At 56.6% G+C, this 14,608-nt stretch overlaps 2 protein-coding genes and 7 non-coding genes across 9 annotated transcripts; 6 read left to right on the forward strand and 3 right to left on the reverse strand.

Annotated features, from left to right (window-relative positions):
* Positions 1-890: 890 nt before the first annotated feature.
* Positions 891-1,005, reverse strand: LOC114063023. The gene has a single exon (XR_003572488.1). It is a non-coding gene; the product is annotated as a U5 spliceosomal RNA (small nuclear RNA).
* A 2,319-nt stretch (positions 1,006-3,324) lies between these two features.
* On the reverse strand, positions 3,325-3,439 carry LOC114062980. Its single transcript, XR_003572479.1, has one exon. It is a non-coding gene; the product is annotated as a U5 spliceosomal RNA (small nuclear RNA).
* Positions 3,440-3,896: 457 nt separating this feature from the next.
* Positions 3,897-8,162, forward strand: RPS8 (ribosomal protein S8). The gene is made up of 6 exons (XM_027892842.1): positions 3,897-4,012; positions 4,863-4,969; positions 5,344-5,443; positions 6,017-6,192; positions 7,166-7,295; positions 7,984-8,162. The coding sequence occupies exons 1-6, from the start codon at positions 4,009-4,011 to the stop codon at positions 8,091-8,093; spliced, it is 627 nt and encodes a 208-aa protein (XP_027748643.1). The 5' UTR covers positions 3,897-4,008; the 3' UTR covers positions 8,094-8,162.
* LOC114063029 lies at positions 4,708-4,791 on the forward strand. Its single transcript, XR_003572490.1, has one exon. It is a non-coding gene; the product is annotated as a small nucleolar RNA SNORD55/SNORD39 (small nucleolar RNA).
* On the forward strand, positions 5,148-5,252 carry LOC114062999. Its single transcript, XR_003572484.1, has one exon. It is a non-coding gene; the product is annotated as a small nucleolar RNA SNORD46 (small nucleolar RNA).
* On the forward strand, positions 6,434-6,506 carry LOC114062992. The gene has a single exon (XR_003572481.1). It is a non-coding gene; the product is annotated as a small nucleolar RNA SNORD38 (small nucleolar RNA).
* Positions 7,705-7,776, forward strand: LOC114062988. Its single transcript, XR_003572480.1, has one exon. It is a non-coding gene; the product is annotated as a small nucleolar RNA SNORD38 (small nucleolar RNA).
* A 449-nt stretch (positions 8,163-8,611) lies between the features above and the next one.
* On the forward strand, positions 8,612-8,741 carry LOC114063005. The gene has a single exon (XR_003572485.1). It is a non-coding gene; the product is annotated as a small nucleolar RNA SNORA35 (small nucleolar RNA).
* Positions 8,742-12,419: 3,678 nt separating this feature from the next.
* Positions 12,420-14,542, reverse strand: LOC114061911 (SLIT and NTRK-like protein 3). The gene has a single exon (XM_027892828.1). The coding sequence runs from the start codon at positions 14,276-14,278 to the stop codon at positions 13,166-13,168; it is 1,113 nt and encodes a 370-aa protein (XP_027748629.1). The 5' UTR covers positions 14,279-14,542; the 3' UTR covers positions 12,420-13,165.
* Between the last annotated feature and the right edge of the window lie 66 nt (positions 14,543-14,608).

The following is a 14,608-nucleotide window of genomic DNA, read 5'->3' on the forward strand; positions in this document are numbered from 1 at the left end:
ACTCCACCACCACGGAGCACTGCTCCACGTTCACCGCGCTCACCGTCGCCTTGTGGACCAAACCTGGAAAAGGCCCGGCCTTGAGCCCCAGGCCCGGCCGCCCCCACGGAGCCCCGCGGCGGGCGGAGGCCCTCGCAGACTCCCCCCCCTCTCCCAGCCCCTCACCGTTGCTCCGCTGGATGTTAACGACGAGGCCCGGGTAGACATTGCGGCACAGGCGGGAGTCCATGGCAGCGGCTCCGGGACAGGGCCCGCGTCCCGCCCCAGCAGCGAAACACCCGCCCGGTAACCGCCGCCGGTTTAAACCCCGCGCGCCGCGGAGCCTGCCGGGAGCCTGCTCGGGACTACATCTCCCAGCAGGCCCCGCGCCCAGCGGAGCTGGGCGCGGGGTCTGCTGGGAGATGTAGTCCCGAGGTGCTCACGTTGTGCTGAGTTGGCCCCCTTTGGGACTCCAGCGCCCTGCTATCTTACTAAGGGAGGTCTGTGTTTGGTCAGGGGGAAAGCTTCCAAATTATTGGCGCAGAACGTTCCTTTAGCCCTCGGCCCATCTCCTCGCAGTCCCCCCCCCCGCATCCAGTCAGGATGGGTCGCGACTGTAGCAGGGTGTTTGTTGGGTTGGACAGCGTCTCTCCAGATCCTGGGGCAGGTTTGTGGACAGTTCCCCCCCAGTCTCTAGGGCGTGTTTTGGGGTAGCGTCCCGAGAAATAGTCACCCTGTCTCAAAACAGTGATAAACGGCAGTGACTCAATATGACAGACAGATCAGCGAGCATCTCTCTCTTTAGCAGGGAAGGAACAGCCTTCATTTCGTCAGATCTGATGTGTTTATACACTGCAAATTTCTAGCTCGCGGGAATACATTTGAATTCTATTTTTCACCAATGTAGGGATAGCTCCACCGAAATAGAGCCTCAAAAAATTATTCGACACTCGTGCTTGTTCCTCTCCACGGAAATCTTTAGTAAAAGGCGAAAGATTTATACGATCTGAAGAGAAACCAGAGTATAGCCCTCCTTCTCTCCCCGACCCTGCCCCCGCCTGCCCCATGCCCCGCACCTCAGGGTGACCCGGGCTCGCCCGGCGCTCCCGGCCCCGCGGCCCGGCCCGGCCCGGCCCCTCGGGTTGCACCCACCGGGCGGCCCCGACAGCCCGGGCGGGGCAGCGGCAGCAGCGCCGGACACCGGCGGGGCCGCGGGGCACGCTGGGTATGCAAATCACCGGTAACGGGGCGGGGCGGGGCGGGATCGGCCTCCTCCCCCCCCGGGGCTGGTGACGGTTCGCATCAGCAGGGTTGGAAAAGACCTCTGAGGTCATCAAGTCCACCCTTGATCCACTACCTTGATCCACTACCACCGCGGTTACCAGACCGTGGCACTCGGTGCCACATCCAGTCTCATCTCAAAAACTTCCAGGGACGGAGAATCCACCACTTCCCTGGGCAGCCCGTTCCAATGCCTGATTACCCTCTCTGTAAAGAATTTCTTCCTGATATCTAACCTAAACCTCCCCTGGCAGAGCTTAAGACCATGCCCTCTTGTCTTGCTGATAGTTGCCTGGGAGAAGAGACCGACCCCCACCTGGCTACAACCTCCTTTCAGGTAGTTGTAGAGAGGGATGAGGTATCCCCTGAGCCTCCTCTTTTCCAAGCTAAATAACCCCAGCTCCCTCAGCCTCTCCTCATAGGACTTGTGCTCAAGGACTCGTGTTCAAACAGAATTGTAGGATTTTTTTGGGTTGGAAGGGACCTGAGAGATCACGTCATTCCCATCCCTGTGCCGTGGGCAGGGGCACCTTCTGCTATGGCTGCTCAAAACCCCATCCAACCTGGCCTGGAACACTTCCAGGGATGGTGCAGCCACAGCTTCCCTTGGCAACCTGTGCCAGGGCCTCGCCACTCTCACAGGGAAGAGTTTCTTCCTAATATCTAATCTAAATCTACCCTCTGTCACTTTAAAACTATTTCCTCTTGTCCTATCACTACATACCTTCATAGAAAGCCGTTCTCTGTCTTTTTTATAAGCCCCCTTTGAGTACTGGAAGGCCTCAATAATGTCTCCCTGGAGCCTTTTCTTTTCCAGGCCCAACAACCCCAGCTCTCTCAGCCTGTCTTCCCAGGAGAGGGACTGCAGCCTTCTGAGCATCTTCGTGGCCTCCTCTGAGCTTGCCCCAACAGGTCCATGTCTTTCCTGTGCTGAGGACCCCAGAGCTGGATGCAGCACTGCAGGTGGGGTCTCACCAAAGCCGAACAGAGGGGCAGAATCCCCTCCCTCGACCTGCTGCCCAGGATACAGTTGGCTTTCTGGGCTGCATGCTTGGCTCACGTCCAGCTTTCCAGCCACAGGAACCCCCAAGCCCTTCTCTGCAGGGCTGCTCTCAAGGAGCTCTCCCGTCTTTCTCCAGTTCTTCTCCTCTCTGGGACTGCCCCGACCCAGAGGCAGCATCTTGCACTTGGGCTTGTTGAACTTCGCGAGGTTCTCGCGGGCCCAAGTTTGCCCAGGTCCCCCTGGATGACACCCTGTCCTTCACAATCCTCCCCCTGCAAACTGGCTGGGGGTGCACCTGATCCCACTGTGTCACTGATAAAGATATTAAAGGGCCCTGGACCCAAGACAAAGCCCTGAGGGACAGCGCTTGTTGCCAACCCGAGCCTCGACGTGAAACTGATGCCGAAAGATTTTTAGGCATTTTGTGGATTTTAATAGAGCTGTATAGTTTTCTTTCACCTTAGACACTTTAGACAGCTACGAAAGCCTTTCCTCATGGTTTGTGCAACATTCCAATGAATTACTGTTTAGCAGTTTTTCCAAGGAAAGATCTTTTAGCAAGGACATCCAGTTTGGGACATGCACGTGGATCAGGATAATGATATATATTTTTAGTCAAAACAAGATAGAGGGCCCGCAACCCTTGGAGGGGGCTCAGTCGGGGCAGTTCTGAGGGTGGTACCAGGGGCAAAATAGTTTTTGGGTTGGATGTGCCCACTAGATATGGCAATTAGTCAAAGAGATGAAAGAGTGAGAATTCTGTATGGGTGCCTGTGCGCTCCGTGTACCTGAGAGCTTTCATTAAAGCACTGCTCTCTACCTTATCTACTCTGATTTTAATTGGACAGTTTTCTCTTCCAATTTTGGCATCAAACCTCATGACCTCAGGTTCTGGGCTATATATCTATCCTGCCATGTCCCTCAACTCATCCTTTATATCTCTCAAGAGTATTGTGGGAGTTAACATCGATCTAGGCAGAAGTCACTGCTCCACTTCATTTCTGAATTTTAGACGCACCAGCATAGATATTCTTTTCTCTATTTTTTACCAGAATAGGGGTAGCTCCACCGAAGTGGAGCCTCAAAAAATTCAAAAGCACTCGTACTTGTTCCTCTCCACGGAAATCTTTAGTAAAAGGCGAAAGATTTATACGATCTGAAGAGAAACCAGAGTATATCTCCCATTACTACCCTGCACATACCGACTCACAATTGTCCCTCTATAGCTAATGGCGACCCTCGCGGCCCTGAAGCTCGACCCCCCCGGCCGCCCTGGCCCGTTTCGCTGGCCCCACACACGGTTCCAACGCCGCGCTCGGGGGCGGCGATCCCGGGGATCGGCGGCGGAAAGCGGTACCGGGGCCGCCGCGCCGCGCGCGGAGCACCCTGGGTGCGGAAATTAACACGAATGCCAATGAGCCATATGCTAATGAGGATGGCGCGGCACTGCCGGCCCACGGTGCACGCAAATGAACAGGAATGCTAATGAACCATAGGCTAATGAGGATCCCCCCCCCGCCCGCAGTCCCGGTGCGCCAGGGCCCGCCCGGCGGCGCTGGAGCGGTGACCGGGGCGGGGGGGCAGCACGGACGGGCCCGCGACCGGCACAGCCCTCGCCGCCATCCCCCGCCGCGGCGCCGCCGCGTTGCCAGGCAACGGCGCGGTGACGTCACGCCTCGCGAGAGCTCGCGCCGCCAAGCCGCCCCGCGAGCGCTGACCCCGCCTCTTTGCGCCGGTGCCGCAGGATGGGTGAGTGCCGCGGGCCCCGGCCCGGCGCCATCCGCCGCCATCCGCCCTCCGCGCCGCCGCCGCCGCCCGCCGGGCCCCGCCGGGGAGCTGCGCGGGCCGCCGCCCGCCCGCCCCGCCCGCCATCGGCGGCGGCCGCGGCGGCGCCGAGCCGCGGGCAGCGGGAGGGTGGCCGGGCCCAACATGGCGGCGGGTGGAGAAGGAGGGGGGGGTTGGAGCGGGCCCGCCGCGCCGTTCCCTGCGAAGCCCGAGCGCGGGGCTCGCTCCCGGTGCTTGCTGCGGGGCGCCCCGCGGATGAGGCAGGACGGCCTTCCATCGGGAGGGGCGCGGGTGGCCTTGTGGAACACCGGGCTGGGTGGCGGGGCCTTGCGACCTGCGTGAGGTGCCGTGCACCGCAGAGATGGTCCTTGCTGGGGACCCAGCAGATCGAGTTGGTTTGGGGTGTCTCTCACAGGGGCACAGCCAACAGGTAGCGTGGGGGTCCCTTCCCATAGCGGACCTGCCACACCCCGCTGGTAGCGCGGGGTGACTGCTGCAGTGCGACTGCTGTAGTGTGCCTGCAGCTCGGGATCGGGCAATTCCCTTGGAGTCCCCAGCACATGAGGTAAGTTGGGCGATGCTTCCCAAAGAGGACACAAAGAAGGGAGTCTTGTCTGCTTTGTGCATCTTTTCTGGGAGGGATATGCGCGAGGCAGGTCTGAGTATCAATGATGAAGCTTCTCTAACTGCTGCATAAGGCCGAGTGCGCTGTGCGGATACAACCTTGGAGAACTGAGGACTCAGAACTGAGGAGTGTGCCCTGCTGCAGCCAGGTGAGCTCCTGCCACCCTCTGACCACGCTGCTCTCATCCAGGTATCTCCAGGGACAACTGGCATAAGCGCCGCAAGACCGGGGGCAAGAGGAAGCCCTACCACAAGAAGAGGAAGTATGAGCTGGGGCGACCTCCAGCCAACACTAAGGTGAGTGGTGTGGGGAGGGTGTTTTTGTTTTCAAGCTCAGATTGCTGGTCGTGTCCTGTTAAAAGTTTAAATACGTCCTGTTTTGTGAAGGGTTGAGTTTCTGGTACTGCTGCATCAGAAAGGTGGCACTTTCCCCTGCGCAGATGGAAGGCAGAGAGAGGTTTTTGCAACGAGAGGCAATTGGAGTGATGAAACTTTCGCCTTAGGCAGACGCATCAGACCGTTCTGGTCGTTTTTCTGTGTCTGCCGATGCTGGGGCTTGTCATAGTTACACTGACCACATTGCCTTGGGTATTGGGAACGTTCTGGGCCCCTGCGTGAGCCGTGCAGTGTTCCAGCACCAATGGCACCCTGCTGTTTGTTCCTGGCTGCAGATTGGCCCGCGCCGGATCCACACAGTGAGAGTTCGTGGTGGGAATAAGAAGTACCGAGCCCTTCGGTTGGACGTTGGCAACTTCTCCTGGGGGTCGGAATGTACGTACATCCTGAACCTGGTGTGTGGAAGGGAGAGCTGTGCTGGTCTTCCGAACTCCTGCGGAGCAGAGGGCTGGTGGTGCGAGCATGGATTTGTGGGCTGGGGCTGAAGAGTGCTGGCTCTGGAGCAGCATGCATAGTGATGATAACTTTGACCTTATGTGGCCTTAGGGGACTTGGATGTCTGCTAAGTTCACAGTGATGGGAGTGTCATAGTTACACTGAGTGGCATGCTTGTGTTACCTTTTAACAGGGTGGGGGGACTACAGAGGGGCAAAAAGCCTAAGTATGAGTGGTTTTTCATGAATGCAACCTTTGCTTATTGATGAGCGTGGTTACTGAAAGCTAAATGGTTCTGAGGCGTCTTGCTGTCTGCAAATTTATTTTTTGGCATTGCTCAGATGTATTTGAGATGAGCTCCAGCGCTGCCTCCAATCGCGGTTTTTAATTCGGTGCCAGGCAGGCTGGGGGGCAGTGGATGGGCTGATAGATGCGAGGTGTGAGATGCTGTGGGCCGTGCTCTCCGTTGTCTGATCCCTGTAAGGTCTGAATTCATGCTCGCTCTTTTGAAAGGCTGCACTCGCAAAACCCGAATCATCGACGTCGTGTACAACGCTTCCAACAACGAGCTGGTGCGGACAAAGACCCTGGTGAAGAACTGCATCGTGCTCGTCGACAGCACCCCGTACCGGCAGTGGTACGAGGCCCACTATGCTCTGCCCCTGGGACGCAAGAAGGGCGCCAAACTGGTACGTCTGGGACCGCCGTCCTGACTTCCCTGCAGAGCAGAGTCCGCCTTTCCAGAGGCATTTCTCCATCCTGAACGGACAGTGCTGCCAGAGTGGGGTTGGGTACCCGGCAGTGATGGTGTTGATTATCCAGGCTGTGCTCCCCAGGGTTCCCCAGGATAAGTGTGGCTCTGTCAGTGGAGCTCCCTCTGAGGCATTTGCACCCCTTTGTGCACAAGGACCTGCCTGTTGATCTCTTTGTCTTCTAATGATGATACTCTTGTCCAGTTCTGCTACTGAAGGGACTGCGATGACATTTTATGATGCTGAGGAAGACTTTGCAGGTCGGGTTCTTGTGGTGGAGAGCGATTGCTTTGGGGAGGAGCTTGTGGATTACTAACTGAACTTCAGTGTGTTTTTAAATGCCTTGAAACAGGAGAAACGGGAACAGGAAAAAAATCCAGAGCCATAAATTTGTTGAAGGTCCAAACCCCAGACTGCTGGAAGGTACTTAGGCCACCATGTGTAGCGTTCAGGTTTAGGTTGTCTCCTTGCATTAAAAACAAAGCACTTCTCATTTGAGTGCTGTGTAGTGCAGGAGCAGGGAAAGAGCTTGTAACCCGTCTGTGTGCACTTGCGCCACACCCAAGTGCTCTCATTATGTCTGCAGAGGGAGGGTTTTTTGGAGGAAAATTAATTGATCAAGGAAGCCTTTGCCAGCTTCATTTGCCTGAGAGCAGCCTTCCCTAGGGCACTGTGCTCTGTTGTCATCGGTGACTCTGGTTAGCAGCACTGCCTTTCTTGGTCTCAAAAGTGAAACACAGCACCTGGTTCTGTGAGTTTAAACTATTTGTACCTCAGCCAGGTATGACTTGGGAAACAGTACAGTGCTGAGAATACAAGGGTCTCCTTCATGTCAGTGGGAGGCACCTGTGCTAGTGTGGAAGGTGGCCATTTGTTTAACTCCTTGTTCTGCTTACGGTCTCGTTTTTAGACTCCTGAAGAGGAGGAAATACTGAACAAGAAGCGTTCAAAGAAGATCCAGAAAAAATATGATGAGCGGAAGAAGCATGCCAAGATAGCAAATATTCTTGAGGAGCAGTTCCAGCAAGGGAAGCTACTTGGTGAGTCCCTGGCAGCATTAATGTGGGTGGGGGTATGGGAGTCAGGGCACAAACAGGGTGGCAGAGCAAATCTTAATCTTGTTTTGGGATCATTTAAAGTTCTGATAAAGCTCAGTGCAGTGGAGTGTTCTCCATTGTCTGCAGGAGTGTCTTCTGGGTCTTAAATGTTCTTTTGTCTTCTCTGGAGATACCTCACTTGTGGCAGAGGGGGGGAAATCTGCTTCTGCACCTTGAATTACTACATGTATCAGCCAGGCTCCTGAAGTTGATTATTCCTGGTTGGCCTTTGAGAAAAAAATGGGGTCAAGACTTGCAAAATAAGCAAGTGTCTGTCAGGAAAATGCCCTACAGGCATCTGACAGCTTTGATGTTTAAAGCTCTGGCAAATAACACTTGAGTGTTCTGAAGTCTTCTGGTGATGAAACCTTTGTCCAGTTCTGCTGCTGAACCTGAGCGATGACAGTTTGGAGATCTGAGGAGGACTTCACTGGGGGTATCTGCAGCTGGGCAGGTTCCAGAGTGCGGTACCTCAGCAGAGGGGCAAAGCCAGCACGTAACCTGGTGACTGGGTTACTGATGAGTTGCTCGTGCGTGCTGCTGCAGAGAGGCTGTGTGCCAGTGCCTGTTCATCGCTGTGTGCGCTGGGGGGTGAATTGCTAAACTTCATCTGCATGACTTCTCCTTGCAGCCTGCATCGCCTCCAGACCTGGACAGTGTGGCCGAGCCGATGGCTACGTGTTGGAAGGCAAGGAATTGGAGTTCTACCTGAGGAAGATCAAGGCCAGAAAAGGCAAATGAATAAAAACTGTTTATTCACAGTCCAACTGTGCTGAGAGAATGAATAAAGCCAAGAGTTTACCCCAGTAACAGGTTGTGTGCTCATTTGTGTGTGCAGAATGGAGAGGGCTTGTGTAGCTCTGCCCACCGGTAAAATGTGGAAGAAGATGGATCTCTAGTAATCTCTGAGTACTTCAGTGTTTTCAGGCAAAGCTTGACCCTGCGTGCTCTCAATTAAAACATCTCCCTGGTTCTGGGACAGTGACTTACAGGACCAGGTGAGTGTGGAAAAGAGTTTTCAGACTTGGCTGAGATGGAGATGTCCAGTACTGGAAACCAACAGGCAGGAGGAAGGTGTGAGTGTCCAACCCCCATTACGAGTTCTGGCTTCCTGGGAGCTCCAACTCCTTCCTCTACTTTCTCCATGGGATGTGCCCCCACGCCCTGGTTCAGGCCAGCAGTCTCTTTTGCTGTTGCGTGGTGTTTCCTGCCTGGTTGTACAGTTGCCTGCAGGTCCAGTATCTTTTAACTAAACTTGGCTGCACTGCTCAGTGACCAGCTGGCCTTTCCTTGGCCTTCTTGGTCTCATTCCAGTGCAAGATCAATTCCTTCTAGCAGAAGGGCCAGGCTCGCATCGTGGTCTGTCCCTTTCGAAAGCTGGATACAAACTCCAGCGTTCTGCCCTGTCGCTTGGGGTGGAATTGGATAGCTGTGGTGAACAAAAGCTTTTCTGGATGTTCTGGGCAGGTGATGTCAGTTCCTTGGGGCTGCTGTCCCTCGGGAAAGCCAGCGCAGTGGAGCTCTGCAAGCAGTTGGGCAGTGCATTGTGCAGGTACTGGGGTGAAGTCAGGAGCCCATCTGAGGGCTGGTCTGGTGCCTTGGGGAAGGTCGGGCTCACACACCTTGTGCCTGCCGGGTGGAGGCATCACACTCTCCACCCCATTTCTGTATCTTTACAAAAGCCTCGGTTATCCACAGGATCACCTGTGTGAGTCAGGCTGCCTGCAGCCCCTGCCTCGTGATTTTCAGCTCTGAACAGAAGGAGGTGGCCCATGATCACCCTGCCCCAAGCACAGCCGTGGTGTCAGACCCAAGTCTCTAGTGCCTTAAAATGCAACTGTCCCGAAAATAGCTTGGGTTTGGGGTTTTTTTTGAAGTTTTTTGCTGTGATGCTGTGCCCCGGCTGCCGCGTGTGACAGCAGGAGGTGCTAGCGGGCTCAGGCGACCTGGGCAGCGTGGGTTCATCCTGCCCTGTCAGGGAGCTGAGGGTGAGTCTGTGCCAGATCTAGGGACACACCAGCACACTGGGGAGCTGCACCTGTTCCCGTGGCCACAGCAGCACGTTGTGATGTCGGGTGTACGTTGGCACCGCCTCGCAGGTTGTGTTTGTGCTCGTGGGCGCTGCGAGCAGAGCCGTGCCCAGCTGGGTGCCACTGGCCGCGCTTCAGGAGTCCCTGGCGGTGGGACCTGGGCAGGGCGGGATGTTTGTACAAGCACATTCCTTCTCCATAGTAATGCAGCATAAACTTTCCCTGCTCTCCAGCAACGCCTGCTTTCCAGAGAGGTGGAGCGGAGGCGATAAGGGCGCTTGGCAGGGATGCGTCATGGCTGCTTCCTCTGAGCGTGTTTCTTCTCTCTCCTCCGCAAACAGGATTCAGGGTGTTTCTGGGGGACTTTGTACGGATGGAGAAACTGAGGCCCACGGATCAAATGCCAGCTTGGTGTCAGAGCAGGAGCTTTAATCCTGTCCCCTGATGAGTAGGATTATGGCTCATCAATGCACACACTGCTTACGAAGTTACTGCCGTGAGAAACAGCTGCCAAGGGCAACCGCCCATGGGAACAAAAGCGGCACTCGGGGCCCGCTGGAGGTGTGGCATGGAAACAGGATGGTGGCAGCTGGCTCCCAAGGTGGCACAGGCTGTGGGACCTCATGTGGCTTGGCTGTGGGATGCATAGCTCCTGGTCCGGCCTTGGCACAGCCCTGTGGATGGCACAGGGATTGACCTGCCTGGAAGGGGGCAAACCTGCCATGTGCTGAGCCGGGAAGGGATGGGCAGGGGCTAAGCACAGCTTTAGCCTGGCTAGACCTGGGCTTAGCCTGGGCTAAGGACCTTACCCGCTTCTACAGATAGGTGCAGGGTCTGAATTTTAAAAAACTGCTTTCATAGGATGAGCAGCTGGCAGCACCTATGTGAGGTCACTTGTCCTGTGTCCTGCTCCTTGCTGTTGAGTGGCTCTCTCAGCTCCATGCAGCATTAACTTTGAGGTATTTTCACAGGGCATGGTCCAGCTCAGAAAATGATGTTGCACTTTAACACGTCCAGCAGTTGCCTGGAAGGCAGCGGAGGAAGAGCAGGGCTTGTTTATTGGGAGGATTCAAAAGCTCTAAAGGAAGAGGGGCTTTCAGGAAAGGGAACTTTTTAACTAATATTCTTAGGGGGGAAAGCACAAATCTGAGTGCAATAATCCTACAAGGGCTGAAAACACATTCCTGGATTTTTTTCCTGGCTGTGTCACTTGGTCCAATACCTCACAACCATCAGTGGTGTTGGTCCTTGGGCTGTGCCCCAGAAGAATGCGTGGACCCTTTGGCAAAATCCAAATTTACCCACTTTTTGGATAAATGTAATGTCCCTACTGTCTCACTGAGACAATAAGCTTGTACAGCAGGCAAGAAACTTGTACAGCAGCTTGTAGATGCTGCTTTTCCAAGGGAAGAGCAGCTTGGAGAAACCTCCAAAGTGAGAGTTGGTGACTTTCAGTGTGTAGGAAATAGTCCTCGTGGCTCAGCCCTGCACCTTGGTGGAAGGGTCCTTATCACTGGTTGCTGGCTAAACTGAGGACAACGGGGGCTCCAGCCACCACCCAGGCTGTGGGGCCTGGGGACACAGACTCTCTCCCATGCCAAGCACTGTGGCCCGTCAGCAGGATTGCCCTGCCCTTCCCATGCCTGCTGCAGCCACTGCCTGCTCCCTGCCTGCACCCCCACCATCCCACCAGTGCCTCTTCCTTGCCCATAATTAACCCAGAATGGGCTGGTCACACCTCCCTGCCATTGGTCACAGAGATCTGGGTGGGGACTGCAGGTACTGGAGCTGGGCAAGACCCAGTGGGGTAGTTTGGGCTGCTACCCTTTTCAGCCGAGGCAGCTGAATTTAAGCTTCTTGAGAAGGAGGGCGAAGGACAGGGCTTTGCATCACTCCCAGCACCGTTAGGAATGGGACCCTGGGGTACATGGCCAGAGGGGGCACCCAGGGTGGGATTATTTCTGGAGCACAAGTGAAAAATGCGGCTATTGCTGCCCAAGTCCAAGTCTGAAGCTGTGGGCTGGGCTGCAGCCCCTGGGGACAACTGCTGACCCTGCCTGTCCTGCCTCTGCCCCAGAGCAGCTCCTGGTCCCTCTGTGTCCCTGGGGCAACTTGGGGACGGCGTGAGCTGGGGTACAGTGGTATGCCCTGGCTGTAGTACCTGGCAGGGGGTGATGGAGGCACATTAAAAGCTGGCTTCAGGACACTTTCCCAGTTCCCAGGAGGACAAAAGGAGAAGAAAAATTCCAGCAGGGTATAAAACGGTGGGAAACATCCATGAGTGACAAGAGACATACAGGGAAATCAGCCCATGGTCATCCCCAGTCTGTGCTGGAGCTGAGATTGAGCTCTGCCCCAGGGTCCACGGCTTGTCCCACCATGGGCTGTTGGAAGCCACACTGAGCTCCGCAGGAAACGCCACTTCCTTTGCCGGCCGGAGTGCTGCGTCCTGCCCTGCCCGGCTCCCTCCCTTCCTGCCTGGGCACCAGGCCCAGACAGCTCCAGAGCAGGCAGAGCTGCTGCTGGGGCTTCCAGCCTGGAGAATATCCCCCTGGGCAGAGGGAGCAGGGCTCGAGGGTGGGTGCCTGCACCCCTCCACAGGGAAGGGCTGGAGCACCCACGGGTGAGACTTGCCAGGGGTACCTGTGCTGGGGGGTGATTTGCAGCACCCTCAACCTTTGCCCCGTTCCCAGGAACTCCACAAATCTCTGCCCTGTTCAGGAACTGTGGCGTTTATAGCAGGCTGACACCTTTCCTAGCTGGGCTGTAAATCTCGGTGTAAGGCAGAGGTTCTCTGGTCTGCAGCCAGTGCCCAGCTCTGCTCCACCAGGCTGACAAAGCAGCTCTTGAAATGCTGGGGGAGACCCACAACGGAACATTACCTGAGGCATGGGAGGGGAGATGGCGCAGGAAGCCCACCATCCCTGCCCTCCCCACATCCCTATGGTTGGCTTCCCACCACCCTAAACCACACAGACACAGAGATAGAGCCACACTGCTAGGATTAAAATTATTTATTTTTTATGGAGGGCTGGATGCTACAAGGGCTGGGCAGCACACCAGGCAGGGGAAGTTGCAAGGGGCCCTCTCTGGTGCCTCCCAGTGTGTGTGGGCACCTCGAACACCCTCACACTCACCTGTGCACAATCCCTGCACACACTTGTACATAGAGCAGCACACCTGCACTGGCTGTTTTAAGTCCCCATGCCACGGTGGGATGTGGGGTGGGCAGCAGGCAGGGCCACCCCAGGTTCCCCCTGCCAAGCCCAGGGCACACCATCCATATGTGACAGCCCCTGCAGACCACACAGGCAGGGCCAGCCCTTGTCCCCAGACATGTCCCTAGACCCTGTTCTCTGTAGGCTGGGGAGTAAAAGCTCCATGCCAGATGCCATCTGGCTTCAGCAAGAGAGGATGGAGGCTCTTGTCAGTGGGTCTGGCACACACAGTATTGTCACCTGCTCCCCCAAACCAGCCCCCACCTCCTCTCCATGTCCTTCCTCAGGCATTGATAACCCACATGTCCCCAGACACCACCAGCCTGCGGCAGGGTCCCCAGGGCCTGAAGCACCCTCAGACCACCTGCCCAGCTGCAGCACATGGCAAGCGATGGGTGCAATGGCAGCGCTGGGGAAGGGATGGGTATTTGGGGATGCAGCTTTGCAGACAGCCACTGTAAGCCATGGCAGGGCAGTTCATGCCTCTCCTGCTCTGCTGGCTTTCACTCCTGCCCAGCCCCTGCCATCTTGCTGGTGTGTCCCAGACACAACCTGAGTCCTGGTGTCAGTGCAGGTCAATGGTCTCATACTCCAGGTTGTCTGAGTCCTCCAGCTCGATGCCAGGTACCAGGTTGTAATAGTTGGTTGACTGACTCATGTAGATCTTCTCCCGGTCAGCAGAGTCCTTCAGGACTTCGCTCACGCTGACAGTGTCCACCTCTGGCTCACTGCCCCCCAGCTCCTCTGCCCTTGGTGCCGAGGTGCCCAGCTGCCCTTCGTGGGTTGACACCTGGGAACTGCTGGGGGATCCCACCTGAATCTCCACCTCCTCATAGAGGTCTCTCCCACTCTCCAGCGGTTCTGCAAAGGGCTGGAGCAGGACCTGTCTCCCCAGCAGCACTTTTTTCTCAGTCTCAGCGGGAGCAGCAGGCAGCTCGTAGGGGTTGTAGTGGTGGGGCTCTGCAGACACTGGCACACTGCCCCTCTCTGCTGTGGCCCGGTGGCTCTGGGACCTGTTCTGAAAGTTGTAGTTGGTCCTTTTCTTCTGCCTGCAGAAGCACCAAGTGATGCTGGCGAGGATGAGGAGAGGGGGCAGGCAGATGAAGAGGGCAGTGAGGCTGTGGGAGCGGCACAGCTCATCCTGGGGGATGCTCTGGAGGTCCACGCCGTGGTACCGCTCCGGCGTGTGGCAGATAACATCAGCAGCCAGGCTGGGCCAACCCACCAGGGTGGTGAACAAAGCACAGCTGCAGTCCCAGCTGTTGTTGGAGAGCTGAAGCTGGAGCAGAGTTGGCTTCAGGAGGCTGGAAGGAAGGAAGGTCAGGGCATTGAAGCCCAGGTAGACCTCCTGGACCTGGGATGATGCTTTCAGGAAGGACCTGGGTAGCTCCTGGAGCTGGTTGCTGTCCAGATAAAGAACCCTCAAATTAGGGGCATTTTCCAGAAAGCTTCCAGGGAGACTTTCCAGCAGGTTGTGACTTAAGTGCAAGATCTCCAAGGCAGGGGGGACTCCCTGTGCGTTGCTGATAGCTGTGATACCACAGTGTGAGAGGTAGAGCTCCCGCAGCCCCCGCACCCCCACCAGTGCACCCCAGTCCAGGTGGGTGATGTTGGAGCTGGTGAAGTTGAGGCAGCAGCTCTCAGGGAGTGGAGCCTCCCGGAAAGCTTGGAAGTCCATGGGCTCTGAGCAGTTGCAGATCGGCGACGCTGGGTCGAGGGCAAGGCCGGCAACGAGCAGGAGGCTGCCCCAGAGGGACACGGTCCCCAGCCCGGCGCCTGCGGGGAGAGCAGAGGGGGACGGTGACTCCTCGAGCGACCTGCCCTCCCGCTCCCCTTGCTCTAGCCCTCCCGGCAGGTGTGTGGGCGTGTGTGTGTGTGTTTGAACCCCGCTTTTCCTCCCACCTAGGAAAGGGACTCGGTCCCCGCAGATCCTCCCGGAGCCTCTCCCGATACCAGCACCCCTCGCCAGCCCGGGGCTGCCTCCCGCCCGACGTCCCGCTGCTCCGGC

This window comes from Empidonax traillii, unplaced genomic scaffold (assembly GCF_003031625.1).
Source record: "Empidonax traillii isolate 1590-97213 ecotype Southwest subspecies unplaced genomic scaffold, ASM303162v1 scaffold15:size5535645, whole genome shotgun sequence".
Lineage (NCBI taxonomy): Eukaryota > Metazoa > Chordata > Aves > Passeriformes > Tyrannidae > Empidonax > Empidonax traillii.